At 38.3% G+C, this 20,707-nt stretch overlaps 1 protein-coding gene across 15 annotated transcripts in view; it reads left to right on the forward strand.

Moving 5' to 3' along the window:
- Window positions 1-20,707, forward strand: part of TRPM3 (transient receptor potential cation channel subfamily M member 3) — a 618,857-nt gene that overhangs the window by 469,005 nt on the left and 129,145 nt on the right. For 14 of the 15 annotated variants that reach the window (XM_075128732.1, XM_075128737.1, XM_075128735.1 and 11 more), the window contains one exon: window positions 14,511-14,685. In XM_075128732.1, the coding sequence (XP_074984833.1) occupies window positions 14,511-14,685 (175 nt within the window). Of the gene's footprint in view, window positions 1-14,510; window positions 14,690-20,707 lie in introns of those variants that run through there. The other variant, XM_075128741.1, reaches the window with a different exon arrangement.

Raw genomic sequence — 20,707 nt, forward strand, 5'->3', positions numbered from 1 at the left:
ATGAAACAGAGAGATTAAATGACTTGTCCAAGTTCACGTGACAAATCATTGTCGGAATGAATGGAACCCCCAGGTCTCTTGAGTTCCAGTCTTGTGGTATAGCTACTGCACCATGGTGGCTCCTTTTAAAACTTGGCTGTTTTCAGATATTGTTGCTTTTGTAACACAGGCATAAGCATCTCTTCAGGCTAGAGATGGCAACAAAATACAATCCAAATCTGAACTTTTCCTGAGAATAGGGTTGTTCCGATCCAGCTTTTATTTTGTTGCCTTATAAGATAGATAACATTCAGCTCCAATTCACAGTTTGAAGGTGTTCAGCTCCAAAGTTTTGATCTGTATCTTTACTTCATACTATCAATGAGCTAAGTAACAAGGACTGTGTTAGAGTGTTAAGCAAGGGCATCAGTCTTTCTTGTTTAATAATTTATTCTGTATGTAGTAGGGTAGTTTATTCCTCAACAGGCAGACTGACGGAACTAAACAGCAAGGCGGGGGTGGTTCTGGTTGTGTGGAGAAGGGAATTCCGACAATGTAACATGTCTACAGTATCTATTCATGTGACCCGTGGACTTCCCTTTGTCATCCTATGCCTGAGAATATATGAAGGGGGCTGGGAAGGCAAAGGGACGTTCAACTGTCATCACTGGCATCTTTTTTGACCATTGTACCATCATCAAATGTATTGGAATGCTCATTTACGTCAGATTTTCCTTTCACATTCTGTGCAGCTCTTGATGCATTTCCATATGTGTGTAGTTAGAGGTACACACAGATTTATTTTTAACAGATGGACCAACTGTAAATTGGAGCTGTCTGAAATGTTCCCAACAAAACTCAGAACCATCTGAAATTGCCTGGTTTCAGGTTTCATTACAGCCTGGAAGCTCGAGCCATGGTCATCAGAGAATTCACCATGGTTTGTGAATCCGGCAGTGGGAGCTGATGACATATGAGAGAGGGTAGAGAAAATGGATTTGGAAAGGTGTGCAATGCCAGGTAAAGATCATAGTGTTTGCCAGTCAAAAGAAGGCAGGCATTGTCTACCATAACTACCCAGAGAAGCCTTCATCAGAATGTGGGTTCAACTTTGAGCAGAGACAGCCTGATTTATAGTTTTGACAGAGTGTACAAAATGTGTAGTTGTGCATAATTTGGTTATGAAACAGGAGGAACTAAGTAATTTCAACTCTCTTGCTTTGAAATTTCAGGTTTGCTCAAAGTAACCTAATTAGTGGGCTACATTCTGTGACGGGGTTCGGTGTTAGAAGAACTATTGAGGGAAAACTAACTTGAATTTTGCTCTGAAGTGGGAGTGAACATTCTTATGTTAATGAAAGGTATAGTCTTTGTCAAGCTCCTGTCAAAGTTCTGTCTCCTAAGCTCACAAATCTTCCCCTTTTGGTCAATAATTTAATTGTTCTGGTGGAAGGTGATGGTAGCAGAAGGAGAGGCAATCTCTCAGGCTACTAGAGCCTATCCCATGGAGGGCTTTAAATATTGAGGGAGATCTTGAAACTGGGCTCTGTATTCATTGGACAGCCAGTGCAGAAAGCAGAGCACTGGGCTGGAGCACTCACAGTGACCTTTGTTACTAAGCAGATTGACTATGTTTTATGTGTTTTTTCAGGATGTGAGACTTCATTCTTGAAAGACATAATGAGCTGTAGTATTCAAGCCTGGAAGTCATGGATGGTTGATCATTGTGGCCAGATCTGTGTCTCATAGGAGGGGATACAATCTCCCTACTATTTGTAGATGAAAGTGGACTTTCTTTGTTGCCATAGGTATTTGGACTTCTAGTAGCCGTGAAGTGTCCTAAAGGAATTTAAGGTTACAGACCAACTTGACAATCTGAAGGGCAAATGCCCTCATTGTGGAAGCTGTTATGGAGGGACTTGTTCAACAACTTGGTTCCTTCTTCCCACCAGCGTTACCACTGACTTTCCTGGGTTCAGCTCTAGGCAGTTGCTCTGCATCTAGGTCATAATCTGAATTGAGCATTGAGAAAGCTTGGGAAATGCTGTTTAACGTTGACATAAAGGTGTGTGTTATCTGTATGCTTCTGGCACCACGACCCATGTGGTCCAAAACAGCTTCATATAGCCATTGCATAGTATCAGGCAGAGGATTGAGACTTGGGGGTTTCTAGAGGGCTCCAAAGATGGAAAAATGGTTTCCTATAATAACCTTTTAGATTTAATGAAGGACCTAAGCCATTTCAGGGTTTTCTCCTTGCAGCCTCTTTGAGGTGGTACAAGAATATCTGGTGGTAAGTGGATCAAACAGCACTGTGGCCCAACAGGATGAGTGTGGATGCATTTGCTTTTTCTGTGGACTGGTTTCTGTCTAAATCTGTTGCTCTGTTTAAGGGTACTGTGAGAATATCTTTTTGCCATAGTCTCTCTCTAGAGAAAGAGGGAAAGGAGTTCATAATGTGTTGCTGCAGGGCAAAGGAGTTCAGAAAGTGAAAATTCCTGTCTCAGGCTTTTTGATTTCATGTTAGGTGTGGACTTTTGTTTCATATGATATAAATGCTGCCCCAAGGCACACAAGAACATTTTTACCTGTTTATTGTTTCTGTTAAAGTACCTCTCACTGTGGTATATGAGTACTGCACAAAATTAAAGAGCACAAATGCCCAGAACAAAAGCAGTGGTTTCAAAAGTCACAAAACACATTTATGCAGTCTGTTTGTGTCAGCCTATTGAAGCAGGCTGCTGAATATTGTACTAGTGTAACACTGACAGACCCTGGTTGTCAGCGGGTGAACCAGGGATCTCTGGAGCTTAGTGCATGAGCCACTACAGCATGAGCTAAAAGTCACATGCTGTTAGCTAAGGCTGCAGAGCAGACTCATTATTCTCTCTGTCTCTCTCTCTCAGTGGTCTCAGCTCCACTAGATGGGACAGGACACCACACCCAGGAGGTGTGTGGGTTACACTAGCTCCAGTGCTTTTACAGTGGTTGCATCCAATCCCCACTAATAAAGTAATTCAGGCCTAGTGGTTGGCCTACACTGGGAAAACATTATTACATCTGCTAACTAGAGCTGTACAAATATCTGCTGTTACAATTCACAGGGATTAACTAGAGCATTCAGATCGTATAAATCTTTCGCCTTTTACCAAACATTTCAGTTTGGGTTCCCATGGGTCCCATAGCCCCAAAGTTCTACCTTGAGTTTCAGGCTAGAAAAATCCCAAAATCCTAGTGTGACCAAGTTATGTTTGAGCTCAGACCAGGTTTGATCAAAAGCCAGTCCATAATTGTAAAAGCTTTGAAAAATGGGTGAACTTTTTGATGAACCTTGATTGATCTTTCCTAATGACAGCGAAGGGGGATTCTCCTTTAGTGCAAATGGGAAGGGGCCACTGGAGCAAAAGGTCCTGAATTCTAACCTTCTGTGTTGGATAAATGCTTTATGACTGACAAACATAATGGCTATATGAATGCAGAAATAGATTTGTTATTCTAACACATATAAAATCACCGCTAAGATAAAGACACAGATATGTTTTTAAAAGAGAAGTCATTCTGGCATTTGCACATGCAAATTGCAACTGCCATGCACATTTTTATGATATTATATTTATTTATTTCACTTTTAAAGAAAATATGTACCCGTCTTATAATCTGGGTACTTTTAAATACATTACAGACTTACAAAAAATTAACCTAAAACAACCAACCTAAAAACCTAATACTTATTCTCCACAGTCCGCCAAATCAAATGTGGATATCCAAAGATGCATTTGTAATGCAGTTACTACAACTGCATGAACCCAATTTGTTTATTTATGGAGGGAGAGATTAAAATAAATGTCTCCTCCTAAACGTCACCTAATCTAGCATCAAATTGTTTACTATGTTATATTGCTGTATTTATGTCATTTCCCCTTCTGAGCCTCAGTAAACATTTATAACAGTGGTTTATTGATGACTCATGTAGTTATGTAGAACCGCCATTTTCAGAGGGTAGTATTCTGTTTTATAAGAAAAAAATAGTATATGTTAAAAACAAACTCAGTTCTGCTTGTTGTCCGTCTCTGCGTATTGCCTGGGGACTATACAAACCTGTTGTCAACTGCAGACTAAGCTGCAGACAACATAGCAATTAGCTTGCTCTACAGAGCAATATAGGTACTTGCTGCATACCTGAGAATTTGGGTATGTTAAGAAGGCAGGAAGCAGCAGTACTAAGATTGGTCTGAAATGACTCTCTGGTGGCACAGGAGAGTACATTCTCCCTGAGCTATGGTTATCAAAGTTCTGGAACAGTATGTGCAAAGGCAACTTCTGCATAGATTAACAGATAGACATTTAAGTGAAATCAGCAATCTAGTGAATAGGTGATGCATCTGAAGAAGTGGGTTTTTTACCCATGAAAGCTTGTGCCCAAATAACTCTGTTAGTCTTTAAGGTGCCACCGGATTCCCTGTTGTTTTTCCAGTGAACAGGAGCAGCTAACAGGAGTTTTGCAAGGGAATTTACAGGGGAAGTGTGGGAGGTGGGGCTACATACACTTAACATTCCTTAAACTTCTTTAACGTTAAACCAAAAAACACCCCCTGATAAAAACAAAACAACAACAAAGGAACGAGCTGCAGGAGTAAAAAAAGAATGCAGGCAGAAGTCCTGCAACAGAGTGGGGGCTACTCAGTTTATTGCACCCTATGCAGTATGTATGGTTACCTGCCCTTTGGGCAGGTGGCATATGTGTGCATTTGATGCAAGGAGCTCCTGGCCCTCAAAGACTGTGTATGGGCTTTGGAGACCGGGTGGCTGAGCTGGAGGAGCTAAGGGAGATACAGAGATGAGACTTTCAGGGCACAGTAGAACAGTCCCACCCCTGGACTGACAGCCTCTGTGCTGTTAAGGAGGATGAAAGTTTCAGGGAAGGAGAATATCCAACTGGAGCAGAGAGAAACAATCCCATAGTTGGACCCTCATTCCAGATGATGATGTGGTATCTTCTCGCACTGAGGATACCTCTCCGTGAGAGGGAACTCCAGTTATTAGGAAGAAACAGGTATTAGTGATTGGTGATTTGAGCATTAGAAACATAGATAACTGGGTATGCGATGACCGGAAGATCCTCATGGTCACATGCCTGCCTGGTGCAATGGCTGCGGATCTCTCGAGACATCTAGATAGACGTATGTGTAGTGCTGGGGAGGAGCCGGTGGTCATGGTACATGTAGGTACCTTTAATGTTGCATAATGAAAGCAAAGAAAGCCTATTCAAAAATTCGTAAAGCAAGTGGATTAGATATTTAGAGGCCTCAGGCTCCACTTGTGCATGCTCTTTAAAAAGTCTAAAACCTGGGAGCATATTAGCTTTTCTACTTGTAAAAATCATTAGGGCCAATGGATTTTGCAGGTAGAAATGCTACTACTTACTTACATGGTCCCAAGTGTTAGACTGTTAAAGGGTTAATTTAAATGTTAGTGTGCATACAACTGTTCGTACCTGGACAGTGCAGGCAAAAGTATGTGTGTGCACCATTTTGTGCATACACAGGGAGAGACTGGGTAGAGAGTCCCGACTGAAAAGGTACCCCTTAATATCCTTTAAAGTACATTTGTAGAGTGAGTTTTCTTAAAAAGATTGGTTTAACTGAAATATTTTCCTTTTACATAAAGTTTTATACAATGAGGTTCTTTGTTTAATGAACTCATTTATTCCAGAATTTCCTACCTTCCTATGCTACTTTTATAGAGAATATTTAAGGTTGTTCCATCTAATAGTGAAATGTAACTCACCAGGATTTTTCAATAATATTAAGGAAATTTATTTTGGGACTTCAAGAACATAACAACAGCCAACTGGGTCAGACCAAAGGTCTATCTAGCCCAGTATCCTGTCTTCCAACAGTGGCCAATGACAGGTGCCCCAGAGGGAATGAACAGAACAGGTAATCATCAAGAGATCCATCCCCTGTCACCCATTCCCAGCTTCTGACAGAGGCGAGGGACACCATCCCTGCCCAACCTGGCGAATAGCCATTGATGGACCTATCCTCCATGAATGTATCTGGTTGTTGTTTTTTAATCCTGTTATAGTCTTGTCTTTCACAACATCCTCTGGCAAGGAGTTCCACAGGTTGACTGCGTTGTGTGAAAAATACTTCCTTTTGTTTGTTTTAAACCTGCTGCCTATTAATTTCATTTGGTGAGCCCTAGATCTTGTGTTATGAGAAGGAGTAAATAACACTTCCTTATTTACTTTCTCCACACCAGTCATGATTTTATAGACCTCCATCATATCCCCCCTTAGTCGTCTCTTTTCCAAGCAGAAAAATCCCAGTCTTATTAGTCTCTCCTTATATGGAAGCCGTTTCATACCTCCAGTCATTTTTGTTGCCCTTTTCTGAACTTTTTCCAATTCCAATATAACTTTTTTTTTTTAGATGGGGCTACCACATCTGCATGCAGTATTCAAGATGTAGTCGTACCATGGATTTATATAGAGGCAATATGATATTTTCTGTATATGGAAGCCATTCCATACCGCCAATCATTTTTGTTGCCCTCTTCTGAACTTTTTCCAATTCCAATATATCTTTTTTTGAGATGGGGCGACCACATCTGCATGAAGTATTCAAGATGTGGTCATGCCATGGATTTATATAGAGGAAATATATTTTCTGTCTTATTCTCTATCTCTTTCTTAATGATTCCCAACATTCTGTTCACTTTTTTGACTGCTGCTGCACATTGAGTGGATGTTTTCAGAGAACTGTCCACAATGACTCAAAGATCTCTTTCTTGAGTAGTAACAGCTAATTTAGAGCTCCTCATTTTATACGTGTAGTTGGAATTATGTTTTCCAATATGCATTACTTTGCATTTATCAACAAGGAATTTCATCTGCCATTTTGTTGCCCAGTCACCCAGTTTTGAGCGATCCTTTTGTAGTTCTTCACAGTCTGCCTGGGACTTAACTATCTTGAGTAGTTTTGTATTGTCTGCAAATTTTGCCACCTCACTATTTACCCTTTTTTTCATTAAATATTAGATACCACCTCCTTTCTCCTGCCTTTTGTTGTCTGAATATAAGAAGATAAGAATGGCCATTTCAGATCAGACCAAGGGTCCATCTGGCCCAGTATCCTGTCATCTGACAATGACCAATGCCAGATGCTTCAGAGGTAGTGAAAAGAAGGCAATTATTGAGTGAGCCACCTCCTGTCATGCAGTCCCAGGTTCTAGCAGTCAGAGGTTTAGAGACACCCAGAGCATGGGGTTGCATTAGGATTGCCAGGTGTCCAGTTTTCAGTGTTAACCAGGCCTCTAAAAGTCCAGTTGGCTGCAGCAGCTGGCTCCTCATGGCTCCCAGAAGCAGCGGCATGTCCCTCTGGCTCCTTGGCGCAAATGTGGCCAGTGCATGGAGACCCCTGGCCACCCCTGAGGCTAGGAGCTAGCGGGACAAGCCAGCCACTTCTGGGAACTGCATGAGGTAAGCACTGCCCAGAGCCTGCGCCCCTCACCCGCTCCTGCACCCCAACCCTTTGCCCCAGCCATAAGCCCCCTCCCGCCCCCAAACTCCCCCCCCAGCACACACCCCCTCCTACACCCCAACCCCCTGTCCCAACCCTGAGCCTCCTTCCGTACTCTGAACCCCTTGGCCCCAGCCCAGAGTCCCCTCCTGCACCCCAAACCCCTCATCCCTGACCCTACCCCAAAGCTCACACCCCCAGCCAGAGCCCTTACCCCCTCCAGCAGCCCAACCCCCAGCCCAGTGAAAATGAGCAAGTGAGCGAGGGTGGGGGACAGTGAGCAACAGAGGGAGGGGGATGGAGTGAGTAGGGGCGGGGCCTCAGAGAAGGGGTGGGGCAGAGGTGGACCTCAGGGAAGGGGCAGGGCAGGGGTATTAAGTTTTTTGCAGTCAGAAAGTTGGCAACCCTAGGTTGCGTCCCTGATCATCTTGGCTAACAGCCATTGATAGACCTCTCCATGAACTAATTCTTTTTTTTAATCTAGTTTTAGTTTTGGGTTTCACAATATCCCCTGTTAATGAGTTCTGCAGTTTGACTAGATGTTGTGAGAAGAAGTACTTCATTATGTTTGTTCTAAATCTGCTGCCTATTAATTTCATTGGGGGACCCCTGGTTCTTGTGTTATGTGACGGGGTAAATAACACTTTTTCTCCACACCATTCATGATTTTACAGACATCTATCATATCTCCCTTCAGTCATCTTTTTGCCAAGCTTAGCAGTCTGAGTCTTTTTAATCTCTCTCTTCATATGGAAGCTGTTCCATTCCCCTAATTATTTTTGTTGCCCTTCTCTGTACTTTCTCAGATTCTAATGTATCAATTTTTAAGATGGGACAACCAGAACTGCATGCAGTATTCAAGGTGTGGGTGTAGAATGGATTTACATGTATATAGTTGCGTTATAATACTTTCTATCTCATTACCAATCCCTTTCCTAATGGTTCCTAACATTCTATTAGTTTTTTTACTGAATTGGAAGCATAATTAGACCTGCCAGTAATCCCCATTGTGATGAACTCAATGATTGTTCAGAATATTGACTATTTAGGCTATGAACATAAGAACATAAGAATGGCCATGCTGGGTAAGACCAAAGGTCAATCCAGCCCAGTATCCTGTCTACCAACAGTGGCCAATGCCAGATGCCCCAGAGGGAGTGAACTTAACAGGTAATGATCTAGTGATCTCTCTCCTGCCATCCATCTCCACCCTCTGACAAACACAAGCTAGGGACACCATTCCTTACCCATCCCGGCTAATAGCCATTAATGGATTTAACCTCCATGAATTTAACCAGTTCTCTGCAGATACTGCTAGATGGGAAAGTAACTATGACATCTCTTTCTTCAAAGAAGAGTCTTTAAGAATTCAGAGGCACACAAGAAGAGAAGAATTTGTTGAAAAGAGTGCTTGTTGGAAAATGGTGAAAAAATATATTTTGAATCATCCAGAAAGTTTCAACCAGCTCTGAGGTGGCTGCAAAGCACCAAAATGAGTTTAAAAAAAATATTTTGCTGAAAATTCAAAATGCATTAACCAACTGTATCTGAAACCAAGGGAAGACAGGATATTCATGACACAGGAGATAAATGAAGGAAAAATACCTGGTTTACTGCAGCCAAAATAATTCACGAACACCAAAACAAACAAAAAAATACTGATCTTTGGAAGTGAAAGGCTCTCTTTACATCATGATCTCTAGTGTTTCCTCTAAAAGTTCTGTGCCAGTATTGGAGGATCAAGTAATAGGGTGCCCACCCACAAAGGCTTGTTTGCAGCTTGAGGATTGTGTTAAATAGTTCAATGTTCAACATGTCTTTTCAATAAACCCACGACCATCTGACACAAAGCTGAACACAATGTTTCCCTGCAAAGTCATATTTAAATCGTTCTATTAGTTAACACAACTTGTCAAGATCATGTTCTGATATTTCCCAATTTGCCTGGGTCTTGGAATCTTGACCTTGAAATGCATTGTTCATAAGGAAAGAATGACAGCCATGTAAAGGATAGCTAGCAATCTCTGGTATACAAGGTGGTTATGACATGGTGCATTGATCTCTTTAGGAAATTATTGTTCCTAAACAAACTCTCTCCTACACTATGACATTTTTCACTATAGTCTCTCTATTTGTTAGCAATTCCCAAATAGTTAAAGGCTAAAATGAATCCAAGGTTTCCTTGGATTATATAATCTAATGAAATCAGCCTGTGGCTTGTCAACCTGTACTTGAAAGGAAAATCTCCTTCATAAGGGCAGCTAAATTATTATGTTAATGAACAAGTGAAATGGAATACAATAAAACATATAACTAAAGTGCTGTGGAGGGCATCATGGAGGAAATGAGAATGCACTGCTTTCCACTGATAATACAGTCTTGTCTACTGAATTTCTTAGACTGTAAAATGTTCAGGGCAGGAATAGACTTTCTGTATATGTGGAAAGTCCCTGCCACATTATGGGTGGTACTCTAATGCAGATAATTATTAATAATAATGAGACACCCATAGAGCTAGGTTTCAGAGAAATGGAGCTCAGAAATCTAACTCAGCTCAGTAATCCTTTCTGAAGATTGCTATGCTATTGGATCCGAAGAAATGTCAATTGGAGTTTTTTAGAATAAATTGGTTTTAAAATGAGATTCTTCCCCCAAAGGATTACATTATTTTATCCCTGCAGCAAGTGCCAAATGTATTGCTCCCCAAACTCAAGAAGTCTGTGTCACTTTTCAAACTATTTGCAGTTTATGGAGAATGAAGAAACCTACCAAGAAAAGTAATTCCTCTCTTTGATAAAGCAAAAGCAGAATTTATAAAACATCCATAATAAAGCCCACAAAAAACAGGTTTGTGTTTAAATCTTTTCCTAGATGCAGGATGTTGCACAAAGGAACCTGCAGGGTCAATTGTGAAAGTTAGGTTTTAATCTCTCATTCATTCATATTTGGTATAGGACAGAATTAAAGTTAAACAGGAAAGTCTAAAATTTATGAGTCTCATCTCTTTAAATGCCAAAGGAAAGGAAACAATAATATCACCTAGATTACTACTTTAATTAGGAATGTTGGGTTTTTTAACCTAAAGTTGTTTAATCGTATATTCTTGCTGGAAGTGTTTTCACAATCAGGGGAAAGTAAACAATGCCATCTGACTAATCACAGTGAAACCCAGCTTGGACACTTGCAGAAAACTGTTGTACATCAGTCAACAGAGATTTAAAGAAATACACATTTGCTGAATACTTTTGAATAACAAACTCATGAGCCAAAAAGAGATTAAGTTCTTCAGATAAACTATTTGTTGAAAATTATTTGCTCAACTGTAAATAATAATCATCATAATTCAAAAGGTTAAAATTAGCAGATTGATGGATATCCAGAATAACCCACCAAAACTGATCAATCCTTCCTGCAGGGTGAAGGAAGATGCACAAATCTGTTTGAAGGCTTTATTGTCTAGTGTTCCTCCTAACCAAATTGTGAACTTTTGCTTTTTTTCACATTTGAGAAAATACGTTTTCCTCCTGTGGAATCCAACCTCAGAGTGAAAGCAGTGTTGTTCCAATGTTACTGCATTCTAATTGGATACAGGAGGAATGAATAGCTCAGTGGTTTGAGCATTGGCCTGCTAAACCCAGGGTTGTGAGTTCAATCCTTGATGGGGCCATTTAGGGATCTGGGGCAAAAATTGGGGATTGGTCCCGCTTTGAGCAGGGGCTTGGACTAGATGACCTCCTGAGGTCCCTTCCAACCCTGAAATTCTATGATACAATAAGCATTTGATTCAAAAGGCTGGTATATGTTTGAGTATTGTTACACAGCCACTATAAGAAATGTCTCCTAGTTCACATTATGCACTCCTTAAAATGCATCATATTGACCCCATTCAGTGAAAGAGATCAGTTAAATATTCTCCTCATGCATACTCTGCTGTTCAGAATGATATGTTTCCATTTATATGCAACTGTCCTGAGCCACATGAAATGTTCCTTTGCAGTGTACATAATTACCACAAATAATAATTACCACAGATGTTGTTCCTTTGCAGTGTTCATAGTTGTAGTAACTCTGATTTCTCTGGAATTATCCATCCTTTAAGGTACTACTCAACATTAGTAAGTAAGAGGTCTTTAGATATCTACTGTACCTTTTCTCCATGACTGGAAGGTCATTTTCCAGCTGGAGAGGTTTATGCTCCAGAAAAAGAATGTTGGTGCAAGATTCCAATAAATTATTTACACGTTGATCATGATTTTTTATATCTGCCTTGTCATTCACATCTAGAGCAAAAAGGAATGAGGAAAAGGCAGCTGAGGTGGATTCTTGCTCAAGAATCAAGGAATTAATTTCTTGAGGAAGTAATTGTAGAGGAAGGAATACATAAAACATTAGCCATATACTGTACTATAAGAAGAAAATAATGTAAATAAGCAGAAGAGAACACTGATCCTTTCGACTTTCAGAAAGCTTTACATTGCTCTATTAATTGGAAGTCTAGAAGTTGAATCCAAAAACAGTAGCATTAACAACCTTCCTTTTAATTTGGTGAGAGAATTTTAACAAGGTTCTCTAATAGCACCTGTGAAGATGTCCAGTGATTAAGTGGGGATGCTGTTCAGTGGGAAATATACTGTGCAGTGTGCCTTCTTATTGGTGCTGTTTTGTTGGCAGTCAATTGCTGTAGTACATGAACAATTTTCTTGAATTAGAAATCACTTGTAAATAATATGTCTGTTGTCATCTAGTAGCAATAAAGAATTAGGAATGCTTAGTTAGCCCGTCTTCTGATGTCAGATGTGTACTATTAAATGTATCAAGGTTCCACCAATTCCTCAGCAAGAAAAAATTTCTTCTTTTAGCAGTTTATATTAAAAATGTGTTTTATTCTTAATTTTTAAATTTACTTTTAAGTGGTTTAATATTATGCATGATAAAAATAATTGTATTTTTCCAACCATGTGAAAGGCTGTCAAAAATATATTCATTCGTGGCTTAAATCCATTGAAGTGAATGGATGTACACTAGGCATAATTTAGTCCATCATACTTATGTCTTTTTTTTATTCAAGGTTCTTAATCATCCTCTGTCATTCAAATATCATTCTGTTGACTTGCCTCTATAGCCTTACTTACAAGAAATTAACCAACTAATAATGATTATGGTAGAGAAGCAATTGGGGATAGTTTATAACGTACAAAGCAGATGTGGAGCTATTTAGCTGTGTGCTAATCATACTGTTAATCACTTTGCTTGTATATTATACCTTTTCACCCATGCTTCATCATTTGGCCTGTTTGTCATTTTAGACTCTAAGTGTTTCAAGGGAGGGACTGGGTCTTCCTGTATGGCAGGCACAGCACCTACTGTGTTTTGGGTGCTGCTGTAATATAAATAAAACAGTAATAATAATTTCAAGCAAGTTTTTATTTATAACTATATTATATCTACTTAAATAGTTATAAAGCATAATAAGCATGACATCTCCTTTAAATGATAAATGTTAGTAATAATAAGGCGCATGGATTGACAGTGGATTATGGCTTTAGTTAAGTACACTGAAGATGTCCTCAGAGATGGTAGGACAGCATTTGTGTTTGCTGAAATAGATAAAGGTAAAGTCAGATAAAGTTTTAGTCTGCATTTATGCATGTAAAGTGGCTGGGCTCCGTGGTCAGACTACTTCTCCCATGATTCACCATGGTCTCTACTCTAGGAGGTGGGAGGTGATACATCATGGGGTTCCCTGGCCATCATGGGAGTCCCTGGCCTTGGTGCATCATAGGAAAGGTAATCTGGCAAGGGAGCCTGGCCAGTCGAAGAAAAAGGGGTCATGAGTCAACTGAACTACAACTCTCCTGGTGCTCTGTGGAGGTATTTCCCGATCGAAATATTTCAGTTTGTGGGCATTTGGTTTTTTGATTAAAAATCCAAATTTTCCACAGAAAGAGAACACTTTTAAAAAAAAAATCTCCCTGGTTTTTCATCAAAAAGCAGTTTTGACAGGAAATTTTCAACCCTCTATTATATACCCCATTTCAGATATCACCAGCCTCCACTGGTTAAGAAGGCACAAGCAGTACAAGTTGTACAAATAAAGAACCTTTTGTTAATGATATAACACACACAACTATTTTTTCACTCAGGTGAGTCTGGTCAAACCACATCAGTCTCCTGACTGATTATAAATGTTGCCTCTTTTGCAGAGGAATCCTATCTAATTGCATTACAAATGTTGAGAATGAGGTCATATTACTTCTGTATTTGGTTGACTGCTACTGGAGTATTGTTTCCAGGTATGGTGTCCACACTTCAAGAAGGACATTGAAAAATGGCAGGGGGCTCAAAGAAGAGACAGGAGAATGATTAAAGGATCGGAAAGCATGCTTGGCAGTGAGAGACTCAAGTTGCTCAATCTGTTTAGTTTAGCAAAGAGAAGGTTGTGGGGTGACTTGATCATAGTCTGTAAGTACCTACATGGGAAACAGGAATTTGATAAAAGAGGGTTCATCAGTCTAGCAGACAAAGGTATCAGAAGATCCTTTAAGCTGGAAGTTGAAACTAGAAAAATTCTGACTAGAAATAAGGTACCTTCTTTTTTTTTTTTTTTTTTTTTTTTAAAACAGTGAGAGTCATTAACCATTGGAACAACTTGTGGTAGATTCTCCATCAGTGGGAATATTTAATCAAAGATTAGATGATTTTCGAAAACATCTGTTCTAGTTCAAACTGGAATTAACTCAGGGAAATCCTATGGCACATATTATACAGCCCGTCAGAGTAGATGATCACAGTGGTCCCTCCTGGCCTTAAAATCTATGAACCTATGAATCTCTTAACACCATTTCTTGTAAGAGACCAATATATATTTAGTATGCAGTAATTTCAGCTTGTTTTTTTCTTTCTTTTGTTGTTGTTTTTATTTGGTTTGCTGGCTTTGCGGTTTTGTTTGTTTTTGGTTTTGGGGTTTTTTTCTTTTCTTTTTTTCCCCTTTTCTTTCTTTTACTCCAGGAATTGGGCAAGGGGTTCCAGTGGTGGCACTTATTGTGGAAGGAGGGCCCAATGTTATCTCTATTGTCTTGGAGTACCTACGAGACACTCCGCCTGTTCCTGTTGTGGTATGTGATGGCAGCGGCAGGGCGTCTGACATCCTTGCATTTGGTCACAAATATTCAGAAGAAGGAGGGTGAGTCATTTGCTAGGAAACATTCATGAAACAAAATAATTCTTAATGTGCATGGCAATTTTTTTTGGTGCTAATATGGAGGCTGGGAAACTATTAGCAACATAACAATACCGAATACTTCCTCAAGTCACACTTTCTAGCACTGATTAGAGTACTGCTTAAAGATATTGAGATATTCAGTGCAAAAGCTGTCTGGCTCCTAGATAGGGAAAACTGATGCAAGATGGTAGAAACCCTGAAGAATTAATTGTATTGGCAGGTCTACCACTGGGATAAATCCTAGTTATATAACATGAGCAGCTGCATATAGGCATACACGCTATAATGAAAGTCTGGCATCAGCAACATCTTACCATTGCAGGTCAGGATGTCAAACAAGGGACTGGCTCAGTGGGCACCATGAAATATATGCTCACTGCAATCAGAGCTGTCTTATGCATACTATAAATGGTGGTATACTGTCTACTAACTCTAGCTTTTGGCACAGCCCTGCCCTTTAAATAATCATAATTGTTCACATTGGCCAAGTGTATCTGCTTCTTTCTGTACTCTGTAAAGGAATTCCATCTGTCCACCTGTATTCATGCACTGCTGCTTTTGCAGTGGTTTTAGCGTGTCTTCCACCTTTTCTTGCGCTAACTTGAGGCGAGGCAAGAACAGTATTTAGATCATGGTGTAGATATTGTAAACATATTTTTGGCTGAATTGGGATCTACGTGTGCTTTTATTAATCCCAAGTGTGTCTAATGATTAAGTGCATACATTTTTAATGTGTTCTTTTCCTCTAATGGTGACTAATCTGTATGAAATCATATTGGCAAAATTAAGTCTGAGGACTTAATGCCTAGCAATAAAAACACCCTCTCATTGTAAAACTTAAAGGGCTAATTCATGGTTTTCCTCTACAGTTCCTTTATACTGTTTTAAGGTGGTTCAGATCCGGGGTTCTTCTTGGGCTGGTGTGTGTGTATATGTATGTGTGAAAAATGCACATCAGTAACAGATTTATAAAATGAGAGAATATGTATAAATAATACACACTGTAGACTTTAAACACATGTAAAATGTGCTTTAATAGTAAATATAATTATCAGGAACTTTTTTTTTTACGTTTAAAAATGTTCTAATGGGGAATGAAGGATCAAAGAATGAGTGACATTTTTATTAGTCTATTTTCATTACAAATGTTGAACAATTTCTATCATGGTCATTTAAATTCAGACTTAATTTGATGTGGTCATGTCCTAGTACCAAAAAGTGTCCCTTCTGCACCAGTTTAAAGCAACAATATTCAGTGATCAGTTCTGTTTTGTTTTTGTTTTGTTTTTTTTGGGGGGGGGTTAATCTTCAAATTGTGATAATTCTACTGTATGTTCAAAATAATATGGATATGCAAGATTTTAAATTGGCTAGAATTATTTGTTTAATTTTTCTTTTGGTTGTGTTTCATAATGAGGCGCACCCTAAGAATACAGGTGCTAGAGAAAGTAGATCAGGCAGGTATTTTCAAAAGCATTCAGAGTTGGCCTATCTCTGTTCCCTCAAAGCCATGTTAAAACTTCCACTGGAGCTCAATGGAAGCAAATTCAGTCCAGTGCAGAGGACTTTTGAAAATCCCACCTAAGTCATTATTATTAATGATTATGATGCCCTTTTTTAAAGGCTGGTGAAATTCCCTGTGCCACATTTAAAAGCTATTGATCACAGAAACATGTGTTAGCAAAGTTCTAGAAATTACAGATGGAAAAGATCAATCAGACCATCTACTCCAGGGGCAGGCAACCTATGGCATGCTTGCTGAAGGCGGCATGCAAGCCGATTTTCAGTGGCACTCACATTGCCTGGGTCCTGGCCACTGGTCCGGTGGGGGGGCTCTGCATTTTAATTTAATTTTTAAATGAAGCTTCTTAAACATTTTAAAAACCTTATTACTTTACATACAACAAGAGTTTAGTTATATATTATAGACTTATAGAAAGAGATCTTTAAAAACGTTAAAATGTATTACTGGCATGTGAAACCTTAAATTAGAGTGTTTATTGCAGCCTGGCATGGTGCACAGTTGAAAGACTGTGACATGATTTACTGTAGAGTATATTATCCTGTCTGACATTTGGGCATGGTTCAAAAGAGATTGTCATGTGAGGCAGAAGTAAGCCAAAGCCTCTCATCTGTCTCCATTGGGTCAGCCAGAGCAAAGAAAGGAGCTGTTCTTTGAGAATTATTTTCCAGGGTATTATAGGAATAATTAAAATGCAGATTGCTAAAGGCAATTAAAGTTAAGCATTTTAATTGTTTCAGGTGCCTTGTCTAGATGGATCCAATACATCTTATGATCATCTTTCCTGGGGGAATATATACATAAAGCCCAGGCTCCTGCTTGCAACTGATGCCTATTTCATGTCTACTAGGGTTGCCAATCCTCCAGGAGTGTCCTGGAGTATCCAGGAATTAAAGATTAAGCTAATTAAACATTGTCATGTGATGAAACCTCCAGGAATATATCCAACCAGAACTGGCAACCCTATGTCTGACAAATTTAGGTGGGAATGGTATTAGGCTTAATGTCCTTTAGGAGTCATGCAGACAAAAGATTAATGTATGTTTCATCCTAAACTTGGGTGAAGGTTTACTTCATGCTGGAACTATATATGGATGTGCACCATGGGAGTTAGGCACCTAAATATCTTTGAGAATCTGGGTCTTGTTGCCTTATCCTGAAGTCAAATGGGGTGGAGAATAAAATGGAATGGAAAACCGGACCCTTGATCTATGCTGGAATATGGTTTGAATGAAACACTGTTTAGCTAGATTTCAGAGGAACAGCCGTGTTAGTCTGTATTCGCAAAAAGAAAAGGAGTACTTGTGGCACCTTAGAGACTAACCAATTTATTTGAGCATGAGCTTTCGTGAGCTACAGCTCACTTCATCAGATGTTTACCGTGGAAACTGCAGCAGACTTTATATACACACAGAGAATATGAAACAATACAAAGTCTGCTGCAGTTTCCACGGTAAACATCTGATGAAGTGAGCTGTAGCTCACGAAAGCTCATGCTCAAATAAATTGGTTAGTCTCTAAGGTGCCACAAGTACTCCTTTTCTTTTTGTTTAGCTAGAATCAATCAGAACACTTTGTTTAGCCATATGCAATACTTTGTGAATAAAAAATATTTTTCTTATGCAGATCATTGCCATGATGAATAAGATATATGTAATTCACATTATGTCTTACACTTTTGGGATGAAATTTCCCCTCATGTGGAGGATCAGCACAAGACCAATGTACTATACAAGTCCCACTTAAGCACTCCAACTAGGACTTACATTTTGCATATATCTTGTGTTGGCCCTCTGCATAGGAGTGAATCTGATCCTTTATTGATACCAAAATATTGTCTATTGTCAAACTTGACAGAGACTTTTAATGAAATCATTTCTTCCAGTCTCTCATTTTTACTACTAGCTCTATTATTACTATTTTTAAAAATTAGTTGAAGAGTTCAGTTGTTTAGCAGGGAGTGCATTGAACCTCACAGAAGTCTTGAACACAGGAGTAAGATCAGGTTTCATTTCCATGAGATGATGCATTTAGCAGCATTCTGGGTATGATACTTATAATCTGTATATGGAATATCAGTAAATGCTATATATGAGGTTTTCCTGGTAATAGCAATAGAGAATCATAACTACAACAATTGTGACTCACCTTCACCTTTTTTATACTGCTATTAGATCAATATTGTCCCTAAGGCAGAGTCCACCCCACATCCACAAAATAGGAAAAAATAAGTGGTACCAGGTAGAACTTTGTGTAATGTGATGTTCTAGGACACGATATCATGTACTGAACACATTAATTTCCTACAGTGAAATCCTAGCCCCACTGAAGATAATGGGGAAACTCCCGTTCACTTCAGTAGGGCATGATTTCACTCTAAGTGAAAGTTCCAAAACCTGATGACAATTATTTGATGACCTGGTGAAGATGAAATATCTTCTATTGATATATTTATGAAAGTATCAGTATTAACCTTGCTCCAAGAAAGGTCTGTTTAGGAACATTGAGGCAACTTTCATCTTGTTTTAAAATTGATATTGTAATACAGTACTTTGTTATATAGTTATTATGTGAACTAGTCCCTTCTAGTTAAGTCAAATAAATTATACTTGGAAGGATTTGATTTTTTTTTTTTTAAATCTGTAAATGTTGGTAAACTTCCATTTCACCATACACGTAAAAACCAATGAGAAAATATTTCTATTGATCAAAATTGACAGGCAAAGTCAGAAGAATGCTGCTTGAGAACTTAGTTTGATTTTAGGATATTTACTTCCTATATTTTGACAAGTGATGTCGACAGTTTGTGTTTTAATGGTTATATAGTTTTAATTTTTTTGAATTTCAACATCTACTGTCACTAATTAGTTATTGTCTGACATGCACCCCCATTATATCCCAAAACAGTGATAGTTTAAATTTAAAAATGCTGAACACCTGTAATTTTTCACAACTCTGAAAATTTAAAGCAATAAAAAAATTTAAGAGTTTAAAAGTAAACATTGATATTATTCATCAAAAATATAAATAAGTAAAATTAGAATTCTTCCAGACCGGTATATAATTTCCAAAGACATGAAGCAATAACCAGTAAGCTCTGGATAAAAATACATTAATTTAATCTCCTGTAGAGAATTATTTTTCTTATTTTTTAAATCTTACTACTGTATAATATTACCAGTGCTTTCCAGGTCAATAGCATTTTACATCTTACTCTCTGCTGTAGTAGTAGCTGGGTGAAATTTTTCATCTAAAACTGGTTTTCACCAAACAATGCAAATTTGGGGTGACGGAAATATTCATGGATAGTTTCAATTAAAAAAATCAAAAATCTTTGATTTTTTTATTCAAAATGATTTATTGCCAAATTTACTTCACTTTTATTTTGTGTAAAAAATTAACATAAAATACTCAAACATCATGAAATATTTTATTTCAGTTAGAACAAAACATTTTGGTTGACCTCAAATGATTTTTTTATTTCAATTTTTTTATATTACCAGTAATCAAAAAATGAATTATTTGCACATCTCTCAATTGCCATGGCCATGTGATATGTTAGAAAATTAACCATTTTCATAATAATCGGTATGTATTTGAAAGTACTAACTGATATCTTGGAAAAAAGTCATAATGCTCAGCAAATGATACCTTGCTACTTTTATATTTGGTTATCTGTTGGCATTCACAGGGGAAAGAAAATGTAACGGTGTTGGAGAGAAAATTAGGCTACCTTACAAAAAAGAAGCACCACAAAATGTTGGGTTTATTTTACCTTGGCTCTTATTCTTCTCCCATTAGCATGATTTCTCAGCACTTGGTTCCTATATTTTTTTAAAATGTACAGAAGTGAACTTTGTCAGTCATATAATGTAAACTCTTTAAGAAATATCACACATATTAGACATTTCCTTCCAATGAAGGAGATAGATATGTATAATTGCTGGGATGGAGGATTTCAGTGTTATCCTAGATTCATTGGAAGGTAATGTTTAATGTGTGTGGTGTTTCTTAGAGTTTACATTATATATTACATCTATTAAAATCTGTCATTTTGAACACATTTGTTCTTAGAGTTTGGAAAGAGAAGGAGTGTTATTGCATGATTGCTCTCTTCATCAAATGACTAGATCTCGGTTGTAAAGAACTATAGAATGGCAACATCTGTGTGCCTTATAACCACCATGCCACACAGAAGGAAATTGTGCAACTTGAATAAAGCTAACATTGAAAGGAGACTGGGCTTTCAATCTAAATTAATCTAATGCATCTTGACAGGGTTCCCATTTGTAAATTCTTGCCATGAAGAACCATCATTTCTGTTTTGTTAAGTGTTTAAAATACTAACATGGACTTGTTAAGGTACTATAAAAATGTTAAAATAGGAACATTGATGAATTTTAGCCCTATTAACCTTAAGATTCCAATGCATTATAGAATTAAATATAGGGATGGCACATA

This window comes from Caretta caretta, chromosome 5 (assembly GCF_965140235.1).
Source record: "Caretta caretta isolate rCarCar2 chromosome 5, rCarCar1.hap1, whole genome shotgun sequence".
NCBI lineage: Eukaryota > Metazoa > Chordata > Testudines > Cheloniidae > Caretta > Caretta caretta.